Source organism: Leucoraja erinacea, chromosome 4, assembly GCF_028641065.1.
Source record: "Leucoraja erinacea ecotype New England chromosome 4, Leri_hhj_1, whole genome shotgun sequence".
Taxonomy (NCBI): Eukaryota; Metazoa; Chordata; class Chondrichthyes; order Rajiformes; family Rajidae; genus Leucoraja; species Leucoraja erinaceus.
In genome coordinates this window covers 14,500,565-14,520,401 of record NC_073380.1, presented here as the reverse complement: position 1 = coordinate 14,520,401, position 19,837 = coordinate 14,500,565, and the positions used below count along the sequence as shown (strand labels likewise).

The window sequence follows — 19,837 nt, the reverse complement described above, 5'->3', positions numbered from 1 at the left end:
GTTTGTTACTCATCAATGTGGCCACTATTCTACTATTTGTATGGATGGATATAGGCCTTCTGATCAGGAGGTGCATGGAAATACCAGGGAATAGGTAACTTGAATTTTGTTTAAAATTTTCTTTCTCGGGTAATGATGTGGACAAACGTCAGAAATTCGGTGGTTCTGGTTATACCCACAACAGGGGCATGTGTTGGCTAAGTACAATTATTATTCCCTTGATAGATTACCCCATAATCACATGCCCTGTCATTAACTGCAACGTCTGCTGTAAAGACAAATAAATTGCCAAAATGAATTTCAGCCCCAATACATGAAATTATTATTCTTTTCAACAGTTTGTTTATCAACAGAATTGAAAAAAAATTGAAAGGTGTTATGCTTCCACTGTAGGCTTTGAAATGTATAATATGGAATAATATAAAATAATGCATTTGATTTTGTTTCAGATTCATTTTGATGGCTGGAACCATAATTATGATTACTGGCTCGATGCAGATCACCCCGATATTCACCCTGCTGGATGGTGTGCCAAGACAAATCATTCATTGCAGCCACCACCGAGTAAGGCAAATTTAAAAATATCTTCAGATTACCGGTACATTTCCCTGCATATATGCATTAAAGAAATTTATTTTAGTTTCATATTGAGTTAAATAAATCTTAACTTTTAAGATCAATCCTTCAAATGGTATAACATCACCATGTCAAATTGCCTGTCAAATGTAGGATTACCAAGTCTGCCAATAGCACATTATTCTTCTGCTTCAATTACACCTCACCTCAGCACTGACCCTGGGGTATACAATGCTGAGCATTACAGCAAAGGATTTTCCTGCTGGTGCATTGATGGAAATGGACTGTTTGACATCCTGGACTACAAAGATGAGAATTTAAAGAGAACAAGTACATCCCATACTTTAACGGTTAAAGTTAAAGGTTAAAGTTTAAGGGTTAAATGCCACGGAATATAGGGGTTCCACTGCCAGTGATCAGTACGAGAAAAAACTTCAAAGTGTCATTGGTATAGTTAAATCCTTGCTGGCAAATCTACTCAATATCTTTTATTCCTTTGCGATACTATGTTATTTAAGCCATAAAACCTTATTAAGGTTGTATTAATGCACACAAAAGCATAAGCATTTCCATTCTTTTTTTGATTATAGGTAAAGATTCTGCTATTTTCCTTTTTAAACCTCCTGTGAACCATTTTATCTCCTCATCCATTAACCATCCTATATCTCTTTGTAATAATATCCCTTTGGCCGTTAGGCCTTTTCTATTCTAAATTAGACCACTTTTGTTCTCTACCCCCTCCTTCATTTACATATTAACGTATGTATGTTCTGATGAGAGACATTGACATAAAATGTTAACTCTGATTGTCTGCCTGACTTGATATTTCTACCCTTTGCATGTTTTTATTTAATATTTCATATATCTGGCAGTTTTTTAAATAAACATTTGCCTTAACACTGGCACCCGCTTTATTGATCAATTACAAAAATAATTTAAAAGCCAATTATAATTTTTAACACTTTCAAAAGAAACTATTCATTTCTGTTATGTATTTCATCATGACATGAGTTTGGTTGGCACCTTATATATATATCCATGCTTGCTTACAGAGAAATCCCAATGGCCCATTCATTCCTGGGTGTAGCAGCAGATATTTATATCGATCAAGATTACTCCCTCTGGCCACTTCAGAAACTACATGGCTTTAGGAGAATGTCGTAATACGCATGTGAGCTCTCCGTGAGACTTTCAGAGCTTCTCAACAGATAAATCTTCATAACACAGTCTTTGATGAATATTTTCTTTGTTATTGAAGAAAAACAGTAAGATCCGACCTTCTTCTCTGACTCATACACTTTAATCTTTGTCAAACTCCAGCATATCGCTTTTAAATGTTAGAAAATTCCTTGTGCCTCGGCAAAACTCTACATGGTCGAAGGGTGAACCTTCACCATGTAGCTCTAAACTAAACTAAAACTAAGCTTCTGCGCAAGAAACCCAGCAGCAGACAAGCCCTTGACTATATAATAAATCCCATACACGTAATTACGGGCAGACAAAAATTTAAAGACAAACGCCATAATTAATGACACACAAAATAAGCCAAATGCCCACTATATACTGGCCCCTAATTGTTCCGAGTATATAATGAGGCAATTACTAATAAACATCAAACAAGTAGCCATGAAGGCTTAATATATATCATAAGCAAAAAATAGCATGCACTATATATCCGCAATCCGAATTCTTCATCAACTCTTCCATCTTCACCTCCGCCGCCTAGAAGCAAGCATAACTTGATTATTGGTCTTATTAAAACACTGTTTTTAGCTTAAAGTCGTACCGTGTGTACCAAACCCTTAACATCAAGCAAGATACCAAGTATTTAGTCCAAAACATAAAAGTCCAAAGTTTTGATAACATGAAACTTCTTCCTCCATGTCTGATCAACTCGTGAATGTGTTGTAACAGTAATGTTGAAGTGTGAAAATCCTTCGAGAGAATAACAGGATTTTTAGCAATAAAGTTCACTGTTAGGTTTGATTTAATTTCCGGATCATTAGCAGAGATTTCAAATCCTGCTTTGGCCGTTCTCTGTCTGGCTTACAGAGAGACTCTAGTTCATTAATCCATCTCTTATCGCTTAAGAAGCGGTTCGTTATCAGTTCTCTGGAAACTTCATCTGCAGGATTTTATTTTGTGTTAACATATTCCAATTGTGCAAAATTAGTAGCTCCTAATGCTCTTTCCATTCGCAGATTGCCTTTGTCCAAATCCAACTCTCTGGTTTCTTTGGCTCCATCATCTGGTGGAATGCTTTCACAATTGTTGCTGATCCACTTGGAAAGTGTGAATCCTCCCTTATTGCAAAGGGAAGTCAGATGTTTTACCATTTGAATTGCTTCCTGCTCAGTAGACATGGATTTTAAGCAATCAACCATGTAGAAATTATTCTTCAAAGAGATTATTACTTCATGAAATTTAGTATTCTTGCCAAATTTGCATTTCAAATCTGGTTGGTTGCTCTGCCATACGACGATTATTCGGCAAATTAACAATGCTTTCTTGTTTGAAAGGTAAATCCAGACAATAGTGTCCGTCAATCTTTACTGAGTAGTTCATAATAGCCACGAACTTTAACTCTTCTCCAGACATTTCTTCAGATTCCTTATTGGTACTTTTATTGAAGTCATGATTGTATTGCATCATCATCAGCTTTCCTAATTTATCAGTAGATATTTGATTAACAGTAATGTAGTTCATCTGAATCACGTTTTCATTGTTCCTTCTCAAGGAGCCATAGATAACCCATCCAAGTCGGGTTTTCGCAGCATACGGTCCATCACCTTGGCTCCTCACAACCTGTATAGGTTCCAATGCTTTCAAAGCATTTGTTCCGATAAGTAGGTCAACACTAGAATTTATTTCAGATATTTTGACATCCTTCAGGTAATGCCATTGTTTCAAGTCCTCACGTCTGGGTATATTTTCACGACCAACAGGTATGGTTTCATGTGTAAATACTTAAGATATTGGTATAAAATTATTTTCATCCAGACTGGGTATCTCCATACTTGTAATGTTATGATTCATGCTCTCTATATCTTCATTCATGGTACGCAATCATGAATGCCTATCGCGCTATTCCTCGACCTCACTTCGGTAAATCCGACCATAACACGGTGCTGCTTCTTCCTGCCTACACACTTCATTAAGAAATGTGTGGAGGACTGCATCCCTACAAAAACCTTCCGAGTGTTTCCCAATCAGAAACCTTGAATGAACTTTGAGATCCGCACTCTTCTGAAGAACAGACACCGGGCATTCATGGGCGTGCACACCTCTGAAGATCTTTCCTGGTCCGAAAACACTGATGCAATTGTTAAGAAAGCACATCAGCACCTCTACTTCCTGAGAAGATTACGGTGTGTCGGTGTGAGGAGGACTCTCTCTAACTTCTACAGGTGCACAGTGGAGAGCATGCTGACCGGTTGCATCGTGGCTTGGTTCGGCAACTTGAGCGCCCTGGAGAGGAAAAGACTACAAAAAGTAAACACTGCCCAGTCCATCATCAGCTCTGACCTCCCTTCCATCGAGGGGATCTATCGCAGTCGCTGCCTCAAAAAGGCTGGCAGTATCATCAAGGACCTACACCATTCTGGCCACACACTCATCTCCCTGCTACCGTCGGGTAGAAGGTACAGGAGCCTGAAGTCTGCAACGACCAGGTTCAGGAATAGCTACTTCCCCACAGCCATCAGGCTATTAAACTTGGCTCTGTCAAAACTCTGAACATTAATCTGAACACTCTGAAGCAAAGCAAGAATTTTGTTGTCCTATCAAGGACACATGACAATAAACTCTCTTGAATCTTGAATCAATCAAATCTTGGTCTCTTCTGTGATGTTCAGCCCTCTTGTCAGGTTTTCTGTGCAAAAGGTAGTCGAACTTCTGTGATCCAAAAATGCATATGTTTGCAACACTGTATTTGTCTTGCTATTCCTTACCTGTAGTGGTAAAATAGAAAAGATACAGGCTTCAACCCCAGCCCTAATATGAGCAGTTACTTGAGGCGAGGTGATAGCATCTCTAGTAGTTGGCTTCTTCTGTTCTGTTTGCTCCGGCTTCTTCTCCTCTATTTGCTCTGGTAGCTGTTCTTCTATTTGTTCCAGTTCCTCCTCTTCCATTTGTTCTGGAGGCTTCTTTACAGTGTGAAGTGCTTCAGGATGATATTGCTTACACTTATAACAAGTTATAGGACTCTTACAGTCTCTAACCATGTGTCCTTTTTCCAAACATCCAAAACAGATTCTCTTTCTAGAAATCCATCTTTTCTTCATATTCTTTCTTCTTGAATCTTCGACACCATCTTATGGTGTGACCAACTTCATCACATAACAAACAAAATCCAATTTGCTTGATAGTAGGTACATCTCCTTTCATTCCATCTGTTGTTTCCACAGGTATTATAGTGGTAGCAAAACTGCTTCTCTTAGGTCCTGATCTTTCTTCAGTTTTGATAAAAGTAGAACCTTTGTTAGTTGCAATTGGTTTATGATCTTCAATAGTCCCGTGGTGTGGCTCTGACATGTACCATACTTCCTTATCGAAGAAATTCACCAGGTCTGGTAGCCTGGCTACTTGCTTCCTCTCATCCATTATTCCGCCTGCTTCATCTCTCCACTTTTCTCTCAGTCTTCTGGGCAACTTACTCATGATGACTCTAGTATTACTTGCAAGATTCATTTCCTCCATGTGGCCGAGATTTTTCATCGAGCTGCAACAACTACTAAGAAATATTGCATAATCACTCAATGCCTCCCCATCTTCTGGCTTGATTTCTTTCCAAGCATGGGCCTTCTCCATGTATGTGTTAACAATTCCCTGTTCATTAGCAAAACGTTATTTTAGTAATCTTCTCGCCTCTTTATAGCCTTGGCTGTCAGGCTCCTTTTGACAACTTTCTACAAGTACCATAACATTTTCACGTGTACTTCACCAGAAATCGTAAGCGCTCCTTTTCATCCGTAATTTTCATTTCTAATAAATCATCTAATGCCCTTACGAAAGCTTCATACCGCAAAGGATCTCCATATAACCATATAACAATTACAGCACGGAAACAGGCCATCTCGGCCTTTCAAGTCCCTGCGGAACACTTATTCTCCCCTAGTCCCATCTGCCTGCACTCAGACCATAACCCTCCATTCCTTTCCCGTCCATATACCTATCCAATTTATTTTTAAATGATAAAATCGAACCTGCCTCCACCACTTCCACTAGAAGCTCATTCCACACAGTTACCACTCTCTGAGTAAAGAAGTTCCCCCTCATGTTACCCCTAAACTTCTGTCCCTTAATTCTCAAGTCATGTCCTCTTGTTTGAATCTTCCCTACTCTCAATGGGAAAAGCTTATCCACGTCAACTCGGTCTATCCCTCTCATCATTTTAAAGACCTCTATCAAGTCCCCCCTTAACCTTCTGCATTCCAAAGAATAAAGACCTATCTTGTTCAACCTTTCTCTGTAACTTAGTTGCTGAAACCCAGGCAACATTCTAGAAAATCTCCTCTGTACTCTCTCTATTTTGTTGACATCCTTCCTATAATTAGGTGACCAAAATTGTACACCGTACTCCAGATTTGGTCTCACCAATGCCTTGTACAATTTTAACATTCCATCCCAACTTCTATACTCAATGCTCTGACATAAAGGCCATCACACCAAAGGCTTTCTTTACCACCTATCTACATGAGATTCCACCTTCAGGGAACTATGCACAGTTATTCCTAGATCCCTCTGTTCAACTGCATTCCTCAATTCATATGTAGGAATTTGATCTCAATTCATATGTAGGAATTTCTGCTGGTGGAAGAGTGAGAGACGTATTTTGTTGAGCTATGATCTGGTTGAATTCAGCTCGCCTATTCGCCAATGCCAATAATCCCTCCTGATAACCTTGGCTAGGCTCCAACGGACGATAGACCATCCTCTCTGGCTCATACTGACTTGCTTGAGCCTGTGGAAAAGCGTAGTCTGCTATTGGTTTGTCCCGAGCATCTACAGACAGTTTGTTTCGGTCTACCATTTGCTGAGATGGATTTTTACCCATCTTCCTCTGTTCCTATGGGTGTTCAAAGCCGTGAAATCCAGTGGACCTCGATTGTGGAATTGATCCAACTGCTAACCCACTTGGAGCAGTTTTTCCTCTTTGTCCAGAGTTCATCGTCTTTGATGCCCTTGAGCTGCATCTTGAATCCTCATTTTCCAATATCTCCTTCTTTGATTTGACCACCGCCATCTTTGTGTCTGGTTCCAGCTGTTCCTTTTGTCGCCTCATCTCTTCTTTTTGTCGCTCAATCTCATGTTTCTTCTTCAAGGCATCTGCTTCTATTGAGAGGGCGACTAGATCAGCTTCAACTCCCAATCGAGCAGAAGCCCTTGATACTGAACTGGCTATAGAACCAGATTTTATGTCCTGATCTTCGTGTAGATACATTCAAGATACTATCTCGTAGTGTAATCTCATCTTTCATTCCAGCACCTTGGTGCATCGCACTTCCAGCGATTGAGCGCGTACGTTGTGGTATAATTTCAGATAAGTACTCCTCTGCCTCATCCATGTAATCACTGAATAACTTCAGCTGTACTGCATACCACTGGGTGTGTCTTTCGTGTTCTTTCAGAGATTACTCTGAGTCCATCAGTGCATTATGATTCTCTTGAACCTCCTGACAGAGGTTAAGTAGTTGGCACAGATTAGATTCTACTTTGATTGCGTTCTTATCTGATTCCGTTAGTTTCTTCTGTTTTACAATTAATTTGATAACCTGTTTCCATAATTTGTTTCTCTCCTTCTCGGTTTCTTTCAGGTAAGCAGCTTGGGTATTATCTGCATCTTCTCAATACTTTTGCCTGGCTCTGCTACCTTGTGGTTCCTCTGACATCTCTATTTCTTCTTGATCCATGGATTTAAAACAGGTCTTGGCAGATTGCCAAGTCTTTAAATTAAACGAATAAGGACTTCTTCAATCTGCTTTAGTTTTGTTGATGAACAACGGGCTAGGATATTTGAAAACAATTTCTCAAGAACAATAACAAATTGGATTTTTAGACAACATCCCTCAACATTTACAAAGTTAATAATGACGTTAGTTCAAAAGGAATGTGCCTTATCTTGTCTTCAAAACAATCCAAGATCGGACATCTGGATTTCTCCAGGCAAAGTGGAAAAACACTTTGTTGGCTATCTTCCAAACTAGCAGAACTAGCTTTCTGGGTAAAGCTTCCCAGCTTTAAAATTCAATGTATAATAGTTGATTTCTACACACGGTTCCGTGATAATGTCTTAAATCTTCAAATAAGTTGTGTCGATAAACATCTAGGCCATCTCTGGCCGAGATCTATTGTCTTCAGTTCCTCTTCTGGAACCGATCTTCTGACCAAAACCTCTTTCGAGATCCTAGCCAAGTCTTCTGTCCCTCGGGACACGGCTCTCACCTCCTGTCAGAGGTATCCTTCGACTTTATGTAGCGGCAGATTTTATATCGTTGAAGAGATTACTCCCTCTAGCCACTTAAGAGACTACATGTCTTTAGGAGAATGTCGTAATACGCATGTGAGCTCTCTGTGAGACTTTCAGATAATTCTTCATACAGATAATTCTTCATAACACAGTCTTTTGATGAATAATTTCTTTATATTTGAAGAAAAACAGTAAGATATTCATCCGACCTTCTCTGACTTGTACACTTTAATCTTTGTCAAACTCTAGCATATCGCTTTTAAACTTAAGAAAACTCCTCATGTATTGGCAAAACTCTACATGGCCGAAGGGTGTTCCTTCACCATGTAGCTCTAAAACAAATCTAAAACTAAGCTTCTGCACAAGAAACCCAGCAGCAAACATGCCACTGACTACGTAATAAATCCCACACACATAATTACGGGCAGACGAAAATTTAAGGACAAATGCCATAATTAATGACACACAAAAGCCAAATGGCCACTACACTGGGTAACCTACTCTCTCATTGCCACAAACCCCCCCTTCTACCTTACTCCCCCCCCCCCCCCCCCCCCCCCCCCCCCCCCCCCCCCCCCCCCCCCCCCTCGTCTTATTCTCACACCCCCCATCTTTATTAGGGACAATTTACAATGCCAAGCTAACTCAAGCTAACTAACCAACCAGCATGTGTTTGGATATGAAGGCAAACTGGAACACCCAGTGGAGAAACATAGTATCATTGGGAGAATGTGCAAACTATACAGAAAGTACCAAAGGCATGTTCAAACCCAGGTTGCTCTCACCCGTTGCAGCATGGCGCGCATTTCAGTTTGTAAACTTGAAATTCTGATATTGCAGGGGTTAATGCCCCTGTCCCACTTTGGCGATTTTTTAGGCGACTACAGGCGACTAGATTGTCGCCACATGGTCGCCGGGGTGTCGCCTGTATGGTTGTGAGTCTCCTCAGTCGCCCAAAGAACCGTAGCGTTTTTCTGGTCGCCACTGGATTTTGAAATGTTCAAAACTTTTCGGCGACAGTTGGCTTGACGCCATTGAGCGTAGCTTAACTTCTTCTGACGTAGGTGCTGTCGTAGGTTGTCGCCAGGGTGACTTATGTTGCCGCCGGTGCTGGCTTCGGTGAATTCCATCAGCGACTACCTACGTCAACCGGCGACAGGTACCAGCGACTGAATTGTCTTACCTTGTCGTAGCTTGTCGTGGGTGGACGTAGGTTGTCATAGGTGTGGTCGTAGGTGGACGTCCTAATGGGTAGCTGGTTGTCGGTAGCTTGCCGTAGCTTGACGTCGACTAGGTGGTAGGTTGTTGTAGACATTGTCGTAGGGGGGTTCAGTCGACCTGTTACGACTGGGACAGGCCCATAACTCTTTCTATTTTGTACTGCCATCAGATCCCTTGCTATAATTATTCTTTCAGATTTGTTTCATGTAATTAAGCTTACATTTGTTTTTTTTTAATTGTCACATGTACCAAGTGAAAAGATTTGTTTGTGTGCTATCTAATTAAATCAGATAATACTGTACATGAATTCAATCAAGCCATACACAAGGACGACAGGTAGAGCAAAAAGAAAAATACTAGAGTGCAGAATATGATTTTCTGCATTGTAGAGTTACAATAGTAGAGAAAAAGTCCATTGTCTACAATGAGGTAGTTTGGAGGATGAGGACTAGCTTATGGAGGAACCATTCAGAAGTCTGATAATGAAGTCTAATAAGCTGTCCCTGAGTCTGATGCTACGTACTTTCCAGCTTTTTGTATCTTCTGCCTTGTGGGAGCGGGGAGAAGAGCGAATGACTAGGATGAAAAGCACCTCATTTACTCCATGCTGCCTATAATTATTGTAGACCTCTCTCTTTTTCCGAACCGTGTCCAAGTTCACCATAGAAAATTAAAATTACAACAATATTTTATTTTATTTTAGCCGAAGTGGCTATTTCAGTCAGTGGCAATCCAACAGTCAGAAACTAGCATGTTTTCAGGAGATTATTTTGTTACATTAGAGATTTAGCATGATTTTTCCATTTCAGATTCACAGGGTTTTGTTGCATCTCCGACTCCGGGTGGATGTCCAACACCTGGATGCATAGGCATTGGACACATCAAAGGTGCCCGATACACAGGTCATCATAGGTAAGTGATGAATGTCTGCAGCTTTTCCAGGCATGAGAAAGCAATTTGGATATTTCCTAATGTATTTAAATTTGTGGACATGATAGCATATGCCTGCGTTGGACTGGGTCACGTTGGGTTGCTGAAGACTATATGTAGCTGTTGGATCACCCTGCTTGGTGCACCAGCATTAGAGCCAATGACTCTGCAGCATTCCTACACCTATGTCGGTTGCATGAAAGGAACACTTGAGCTCAGATTGGTTTAATCTTATGGGTAAGATGACATTATCTTACTCAATAACAAGAGACAAACAACAATAAAGTTGTTGGCTGATATATTCTAATCTTCAAGTTGAGTTTCTAAATATTTGTAAATCAAGATAGAAACTTAAAATCGTAATAATATTGTATGTTATCCCAAATATCAACAATATCACAAACTGTTACGTTTTCAGGAGATCATTTTACAATTGAATATTACCTCAATGGGATTAGGGTACTCTTTCCAACTCTCAGTTTAACTACCTTCAACAAATCATTGCTTCTTTTTGACCAGCTAAAATAAAAATTCATCCTAATTTTTCTCTTTTTACTATGATCCAACAATTTGTGGAAAGTACTCCATGGGTCTGGTGCTCTGGGCAAAGATATTATGGTGTGAAAGAGGAAGGGGTGCTTTTGAGCCTGATAATGTGTGATGCTGGAATCTGTCTCATTGGGAACAGTTGATAACAAGAGTTGGGGGTAATGTGGTACAGCTGGAATGGAACCTGTGGGAAAGGATAGAGGATTGTCCGGAACCTCTGGAAGTGATTTTGTGGCAGATTGGGAGCTACTGTTGATGTTTTGTGTCTCATTGCAGAAGCAGTTTATGTGCAGGAGTTTAGGAGATAATGTATGGGTAAGACAAGCCAGGCTGCGGGATTGGGATGGGAACTGAGGTGGCACTTAGGATTGCGGGAATGTATACAGTATAGGATGAGGTGGCAGGTCAGGAGCAGGGAGGGGTGGGAGATTGCAACCTTCATGTGGTTCGCCCTGTTTCGATGAATGCAATCAACCTGGCATGCACAATCAAATAAGATCAAATAGAACAAGTTGTCCTACAACTTTAGGCTGTGCAGGGCTTCCGGTGGCGCCATGTAGTAGGAAGCAGGTGCCTGTTTTAGCTCCGCTCCTGAGATGTGCTAAAACGTGCTAAAAAGCTTGAAAAGAAAAACGGGACCGATTTTAAAAATACCTACCGATACACGACGTCGCGTAAGTGACGTCATCAGAAATCGCCGCACACCGACGGGATACTGGTATTTTTAAATGAAAAAATTGAATTTACCGGCTCCACCTCAGACAAGACTAAGAACCAGACTGCTGGTCGTTCAAGAGTCAGAGTAAACAACCCCTGAAGAATCTGAGGAGGAATCTGAAGGAGAAGGATTTATTGCTACTATGGAAGAAAATATAAAAGAACAAGAACAATCTTTAAGACAAGCTATGGCAAAGGACTTTGGTGATATTCTGACTAATCAGCTGACTACTCAGCTGGGAAAGTTAGAAACAAGAATGGATGTCGGGAATAAGGAAATTTGTGGAAAGATTGATTACATGATCGCATTGAAGAGGTAAATACCGTTTTGCAAGACGAAATCAAACGGGTTGAATAAGATCTCAGCAAAAAGTTGGAGCCAGTTCTCCTCACTTCAAAAAAACAAAACATAGCTATTAAAGATCTGGAAGTTACTACTACGGACATGTCAGATACAATGCAAAGAATGAAGGAAGACCTAGACCGTGTTTCTGGGCAACTGGCCAGAATGACCGACAAATGCCTGGATCTTGAAGCCCGGTCCAGACGCCAAAACTTAAGAATTGTTGGAGTGAAAGTAAGGAAGGAAACTGGAAAAGACCCTCGGGTTTTCACTGCCAACTTACTTCAACAGGTATTTAATCTGCCTGATATACCTAAAGTTGGTGTAGCACATCGAGTCCAGAGAGCCTGATCAGGGATTGGAGCTCCACCAAGGCAGATTATCCTGAAATTAAATGACATAGCAGTTCTTGAAGACATCATGAAGAAAGTGACAATCGGAAAAAACCTGATGTTTGAAGGAGAAAACATAAGATTCTTCAGAGATTATCCAGCAGAGGTGGTCAAGAAACGTGCCCTTTTCACGAAGACTCGTCTGATTCTTAGAGACATTCCAGACCTGAGATATTGAATAATGTATCCCACCAAACTAAGGGTCACATATGAAGGCTCGGAGCATTTCTTTATTGACCCAGAAGTCGCATTTAAATATGCCCAGGACTTAAAAAAAGACCATAAAGGATAAGTAGAATGCCATGGCTCTGTTTGATTAGCAGGGCTACCGAATTCTCACTGAACCTGTTGGCTAACCCGTGTGTTTAATGTACACCTTTTATATATATTTATAAGGGGTAATTTGATAGAATATGTTTTTTTTACATAAAAAGATATATAAAATTTGCAAATAAGATGGTCGACAAACTCGCATGTGCTTATGTCTAGACATCTTATCAGTGATAGATTGGAATGTTGCGGATAGATTGTTCAAGGCCCTCGTGTTTACTAAGAGAAGGTTCAAGACTTTTGAATTACGCAGCATAGAAAACAATTTAAATCGATGGTAACGTAATAATCTACTAACAAATTATATAAATAATTTTATCATTAACACATAAAAAACTAACAATCATACTAAACCGTTTACTTTAACCTAAAACCTACTGTTAACACCTAATACCAACCCGTTCCTCTTTAAAGCTAATACTTAATGGCTATTAGATTTACGACCTCCAGCCATTGGTCATTGTATCGGTTTATATCAAAAATATGTTTAATATATATTCGTGGCGGGAGGTTGGAGCTCCCAGAAACTGCCAGGCCAAAGCGAGAGAGAGGCGACGATGCTTGGAGATGGGAGGAGGGAGAGAGAGAGAGAGACTCGCTTGGCAGGCAGGCCGGAGATTTCAATTAACTCCTTCAAGCCAGATGGTTTTCAACTGAGTATGTGTTTAATATACGAATACCAATAATTAAGAAATTTTGTTAATTAAAATTGGGTATTTAAATAGTAAATACCCACTTAGACCTAGTTAAGAAATGTAATCCTCTTAGATGAAATTACTCAGAGTCTCACAGTCTTCGACTGTTTAATACAGGATTATTAATAAGCAAAAAACTTTTTTTTTAAATTTACATACGGTATTTAAATGGTAAATACTAAATGGTAAAGTCTAAGCTATAAGATGAACTACTTACAGTACATGTTCTGGTTTTTTTCTGTGCATATAATATCCTGTTCTGGTCTGTTTTTTTTTATTTTCTATAATATTAGTTTGTAAGGGGTGGAGCTAAATGAGATTTACACCAACAGAAGCTCACACAAATTAAAAGGTTCTGACACCATGTAAAGGATATTAGACGTAGTCCTTAGTCCTTCACTAAGTCTTTATTAAGACACTACATCCACACGTCCCAGCACTGACCACAACTGGTCTACACACGTACTGGAACCTACAGGGGGTGGGTGCATGCAGATACTACAGTTATACTACATAAGGTGGGAGTGTCAATATGGTAATGAGGTAACTACATATTTGGTTTCATGCATAACCATCTACATATACCATCAGAGTTCTGAAATTGGTAGCACCCACCCAACACCCAGAAGGTTGAGTTATTGTGTTGCACCATCTGAAACAAGGACATCCATGTAAGCTATAATGCAAGACGACCCTCTGAAGAAAACTGGAGCAATTACTTTTTGTAGCTGGAATATTAGGGGTGCTAATGAGCCAATTAAAAGGGGTAAGGTTCTTGCCCAATTAAAATCAATTAATGCTGATATAATATTTTTACAGGAAACGCACCTTAAAGTTCACGCTCAGACCAGGCTGAAGGCTAATTGGATCGGTCAAATATATCACTCCTCCTATCTCTCCAAATCCAGAGGCACTGCAATTATAATCTGTAAGGGCATACCGTTTAAACATAAAAACACCATAGCAGATAAAGATGGTAGGTACATCATAGTTTCTGGGGAGATATACTCTACCCCACTCACTATGGTAAATATATATGCTCCTAACTTTGACAACCCACAATTTTTTAATAAAATCTTGAATATAATTTCAGACTCCACCAAGCAAAACCTGATAATTGGGGGAGATTTCAATTGTGTTTTGGATCAATACTTGGATAAATCTTCACAACAAAAGAGATATAATACAAAATCAAAATCCAGCGAACTCTTAAATACGTATATAAGAAATACAAATATAACAGACGTATGGAGGATTGCAAACCCATCCGGAAGAGAATACTTATTCTACTCATCAGCACATAAAACCTATACACATACTGACTATTTTCTAGTGGACACTAAATTAATACCTTTCACAATTAACCCCAAATACCATAATAGTACTATTTATGTTTATACAACCTTTATACATACGCATTTAAAGAACAGACATTACCACAAACACTAGCTGAATCAACTATCACATTTATACCCAAAAAAGATAAAGATCTAGAAGACCTGGGATCATACAGAGCAATCGCCCTGTTAAATACAGATCAGAAAATATTAGCGAAAACTTTAGCAAGAAGATTAAGTTAATAAATTAATACACTCTGACCAAACGGGGTTTATACCCAAGAGACATTCATTTAATACTTTGAGACGCCTTTTTAACATAATGTACTCACATAGAACTAAAAAAAGAAGACTTATCGGTTATTTCTTTAGATGCAGAAAAAGCATTTGACCAAGTAGAATGGAAATATCTTTTTACAGTATTGCAAAAATTTCAGTTGGGAGAAAATTTTATCTCATGGATAAAACTGTTATATGATAAGCCGACTACCAGAATACTGACTAATCATATACTCTCTCCTAAATTTCAGTTATCCAGGGGCAATAGACACGGATGTGCATTATCACCCCTGTTATTTGCCCTTGCGATTGAACCTCTAGCGGAAAGTGTAAGAGTACATCCGAACATTCACGGCTATAATTCTAAATAATCCAATAATAAAATATCATTATATGCAGATGATGTATTATTATATATCACCAATTCCCAAGTTAGTATTCCAAATATATTAAATCTTATAGAGGAATTCAGCTCCTTCTCAGGATGTAGAATAAACTGGAACAAAAGTGAAATTATGTCAATAAAACCTGAAGAGCCGACACACCTTCTAAAATTCCCTTTCAGAATTGCTACGGAAAAATTCTAATATCTGGGTGTTCAGGTAACCAGAAAATATACCTCTCTATTCAACGCTGCCTTTAGTTACTAAATTAAACGCTCTTATTCAATTCTGGAAAACACTCCCAATGTCTCTAATAGGCAGAATAAATGCTATAAAGGTGATCTTCCTCCCACAAATCCTGTATTTATTCCAATCAATACCGATATATCTTCCTAAAAAAATTTCAAAAGACTTGATTCTCGGATTACAAACTTTATTTGGGATTATAAAACACATAGAATTCATAAACGGCATCTATGTAAACCCAAAGAAACAGGTGGATTGGCTCTCCCCAACTTCTTATACTATTACTGGGCAACAAATATTAAAAAGGTAATCTACTGGCTGGATAATTCAGGCCAACAGGTAGACTGGTTAATAATGGAGAGAGAGGATTGTTCACCTTTTAATATAGGCGCGATTCTTCTCTCTCCAATAAATTTGAAGAACACATTATATGATAAAAATCCTATTATTCACAGCACTCTACGAATCTGGAGACAAGTAAAATCAACTTTTAAACTAAGAAATGTATCTCTTCTGTCACCAATAGCCAATAACCCTTTGTTCAAGCCATCTATTATAGATTAAAACGTTTACATATTGGGAAAGACTAGGAATCAAAAAAAATTGGAGATCTTTATGAGATGGGAACTCTTCTCTCATTTCAAGAATAACAGTCGAAATATCACCTGAAAGGTAATCAATATTTCAGATATTTTCAAATTCGAAACTATCTGAAAACATATACCCAAACACTACCAAATTTTGCTGGCAGATATACTGGACGAATGTATGAATAGAAAGTCGGAGTCAAACAAGTTAACATCATATTTGTATAACACCCTTTTAAATATAGAAATCCCATCGTCAGACAGATGGGAAGATATATGTACACAATTGTTTGGTTAACGTTGGACATACGTTAATTCAATTTAAAATACTGCATAGACTCTACTATTCAAAGTCTAAACTGAATAAGATCTTTCCAAATGTATCCCCTATTTGTGATAAATGTCTTCTTCGGGAAGCAACTATAACACATTCCTTTGCCTCTTGCATAAAATTACATAATTTTTGGAGAGGAATTTTTGAAATTCTCTCAAAAACACTAAAAACAAAATTGGACCCCGACACGGAATTGATTATTCTAGGTACGTCAGAAGCCTGCTTTGAGCTATCATTATTTCAAAGACATTTTCTCAATTATGGCCTGATGACGGCGAAAAAATCGAATACTCAAATTTTGGAAACATACATCTGTCCCTACTCTTAAAATGTGGATTACAAACATGTCTAAGACGCTACATCTTGAAAATATTAGACTTGTCTTAGCAGAAAAACCAGAGCATGGACACCATTCATTGATTTATTACAAGGATACTATGGTGCAACACAATTTTGGAGTTAAGTCTAATTACGGGTTGGGTGATGGGTGGGGAGGGATGCGAGATAGGTATATCATCACTTTTTTTTTCCTTTCTGTTTTTGTCTTTTTATATCTCTACATCTTCCTTATTTCTTTTACTTACTCACTCTTTGGCTACACCACTTTGGTAGTCTAGGGGTTCTATCCTTGCACATTCCACTTTTTCTCTCTCTTGCTTTTTCTCTCTTCTTTTCTCTTAAATATAGCTAAAACTCAAAATTGAAGCTGTACAATAACTATAATGTCATATGCCAATGGTTATATGTCTGTACACTTGCTTCTAATAAATAAAATAAAAAATAAAATTAAATTAAAAGCTTAGGGTGTGCATGCCATATGCAAGAAGAAGAAGAAGGAGCAGGGAGCAATCTTTATCACACAACAATGCACAACACCACTGATAACAGATAGCAGATATCGAACCTTTAGATATTGCAATCTGTCTCAGGATACAAAACGCATTTTAAGGAGTTAGATCTATTACGGTGCACGCAAAACAAATGAACCAATCAAATATGATTAGAAACATTAACATTGGGGTTCAGATGGACCTAATAAAAAACGTGAACGTAAAACTGGTAAGGAAATGTTAGACTTGCATTCACTTTCAATATTTTACAGAATATGCCAGAATGTGCTTTCCGCACAACAATACACATTGTGCTATTTTCAAGGCAAATGAACCATGGTGACTGAATATTAATTTTACAGAACAACGTTTGAATATGTGACAGAAGAAATAATAATAGTAACACATTTGAATCTTACAGGAAGTCCACGTTTTGCAAAATATAATTAATGTTGATGCTTGAATGCTGCTATTCAACATTGTAATTGGTTTGCTTGGTGCTGCAAGTATTAGTTTACTTGCAATGGTGCCGATTCAAGTTTATTTTCACATTTGCACTGATTGCCTTGGTGATTTGCCTCAGACACATTGTGTGGCTATGAGGGGTCAGAAGACAATGCCAGGGTATTTGGCTATTTGTTGCTCCTCATTGAGAATCAAATTATCTGTTGACATAACGACACTCACTCAAAAAAGTGGTGCAATATTTCAACTGGTTTTCAAATTTAGAGGTCCAGTTATGGGTTACTCGGTCTTCATGAAACACGACAGTGGAAACATATTTATAAGTTGAGTATTCAAGGCCAAATTGCCATATTCTCGCAACGAATGGCCAAATGTAAATTAACACAGAAAAATGAATTTAAAGTGCTAATGAATAGAAACATTATTATTTGTCATTTTTTCATGCAGCCATTTGTGGTAGAGACATAAACATTGTCATTTTAAAAGATAATGTGTATCAGCTGCTGACTTGGTGGGGGGGGGGAGGGGGGCATCAAACTCTTTGATTGTGAAGTCCACTTCCATGGTCTGTTTTAATAATGCCTTTTGTGTCACAACAGCAGCTCATTACCTTCTGTGCTGGAGAGGGTTGTTGTGGAATTTAACAGGGTATGTTCTGGTCAATGCTAAGATGCATGTCATCCTCGTTAAGGAAGCAGATTTATTGGCAATCATTCATCTGCACATACAGTAGATGCATGAACATCAGAACATCAGGGTTCAGTCACTTCCTTCTGGCGTCTATGTTGATGATTTAGCCGAGAACATAGGGAATATGATAATCAAGCTCGCAGTTGATTATTTAAATATGTGTAGTTGATAATGAGGAAGAAATCTTCTGATTGCAGGAGAATTTCAATGGACTGGTCAGTTGGGAAGAAAAGTTACAAATTAAATTCAATCCAGTGGAGGTCCAGGTTAAGCATTTGGAGAGATGCAAGCAAGGAAAATACATAACAAATGTGTGGATAATGGAAGGTGTGAGCAACAGAGGGACTATGGAGTGTTTGCCTACTGATCCTTAAAGTTAATAGGACAGGTAGATAAAGTGTTTAAGGCAATATAGGCACAGAAAACTGCAGATGTTTCCAAAAATATCTCGAATCTGGGATTTAAAAAAAACTATTGGAGGAACTCAGCAAGTCAATCATCTATGCAAGCAAAGGGATGAATGCGGGGTCTCAATCAGAAATGTTGGCCATCCCTTTGTCTCCAGAGATGCTGCTTGACCTGCTGAGTTTCTCCAATAGTTTCTGTTGGTTTAAAACTGTTTGGTTCTCTTCTTTTTATCAGACCAGGCAAAGAGTATTGGAGTACCATTCAAAACATTCCTTGACTATTGCAATATATGAAATGTGCAATCGCTCCAGAGAGTGTGCAGAGGAGATGTACAAATTTAAAAACTTTGAATTAAGGAGAAGACGGATGGGTTGGGGTCAATTTATTTGGAATAAGTGTGGGGAGACTTAATTGAGGTGTGTAAAATCATAACCAATCTGCTAAAATTAAACAGAAAAGACATATCCCTGAGGAGAAGGGGCCTACTGCAGATTGAAGGTATATAGAGAGGAGGTATCTGTCCAGAATTCACTGTTTGAAAGAGTAGTAAAGGCAAAGATACTCACTGTATTTAAAATGTATTTGGATATGTGTCTGAAGGGATATGGCATGTGGGCCAGAGAACAATTGTTGAAAAGTGGGATTTGTGTCGTTACTCATTTTTGACTGTTAAGGACTATCTATGATTCTGTATGTGGACCGATGTGAAAGGCCAAGCTTGAGAGGCAGTGAGAAAGAAGATTGATTGATGCGAACCGTGGAATTTAGATGAATGTTCAATTTTATTTTCCTATCCTGACCTGCTTAGACCATTAATGCGATCTCCGACTGAATCTGCCATGCTGACAAGTCTCAGCAGCACTGTAAACAAGGAATCAGTAAATCATCCCGATTCTGCAATCTTTCCGCTGTTTGTTCCAAGTTCCATCAAATACAATCTTTTGATTGGGTCTTTGAAAACCAAGTTGAAATTATGTCATGTGGATCCTGATGAAGCTGGTTGCTGTGCAATCAACACCAAGTGCACCAAGTTAAAAGTGAAATCATGAGAGGTGGC

The 19,837-nt window shown here is 38.7% G+C and overlaps 1 protein-coding gene across 2 annotated transcripts in view; it reads left to right on the top strand.

Moving 5' to 3' along the window:
* LOC129696173 (lethal(3)malignant brain tumor-like protein 4) overlaps positions 1-19,837 on the top strand; it is a 281,807-nt gene that overhangs the window by 156,427 nt on the left and 105,543 nt on the right. For both annotated transcript variants that reach the window (XM_055633744.1, XM_055633743.1), the window contains exons 17-18: positions 450-564; positions 10,075-10,177. In XM_055633744.1, the coding sequence (XP_055489719.1) occupies positions 450-564; positions 10,075-10,177 (218 nt within the window). The remainder of the gene's footprint in view (positions 1-449; positions 565-10,074; positions 10,178-19,837) is intronic.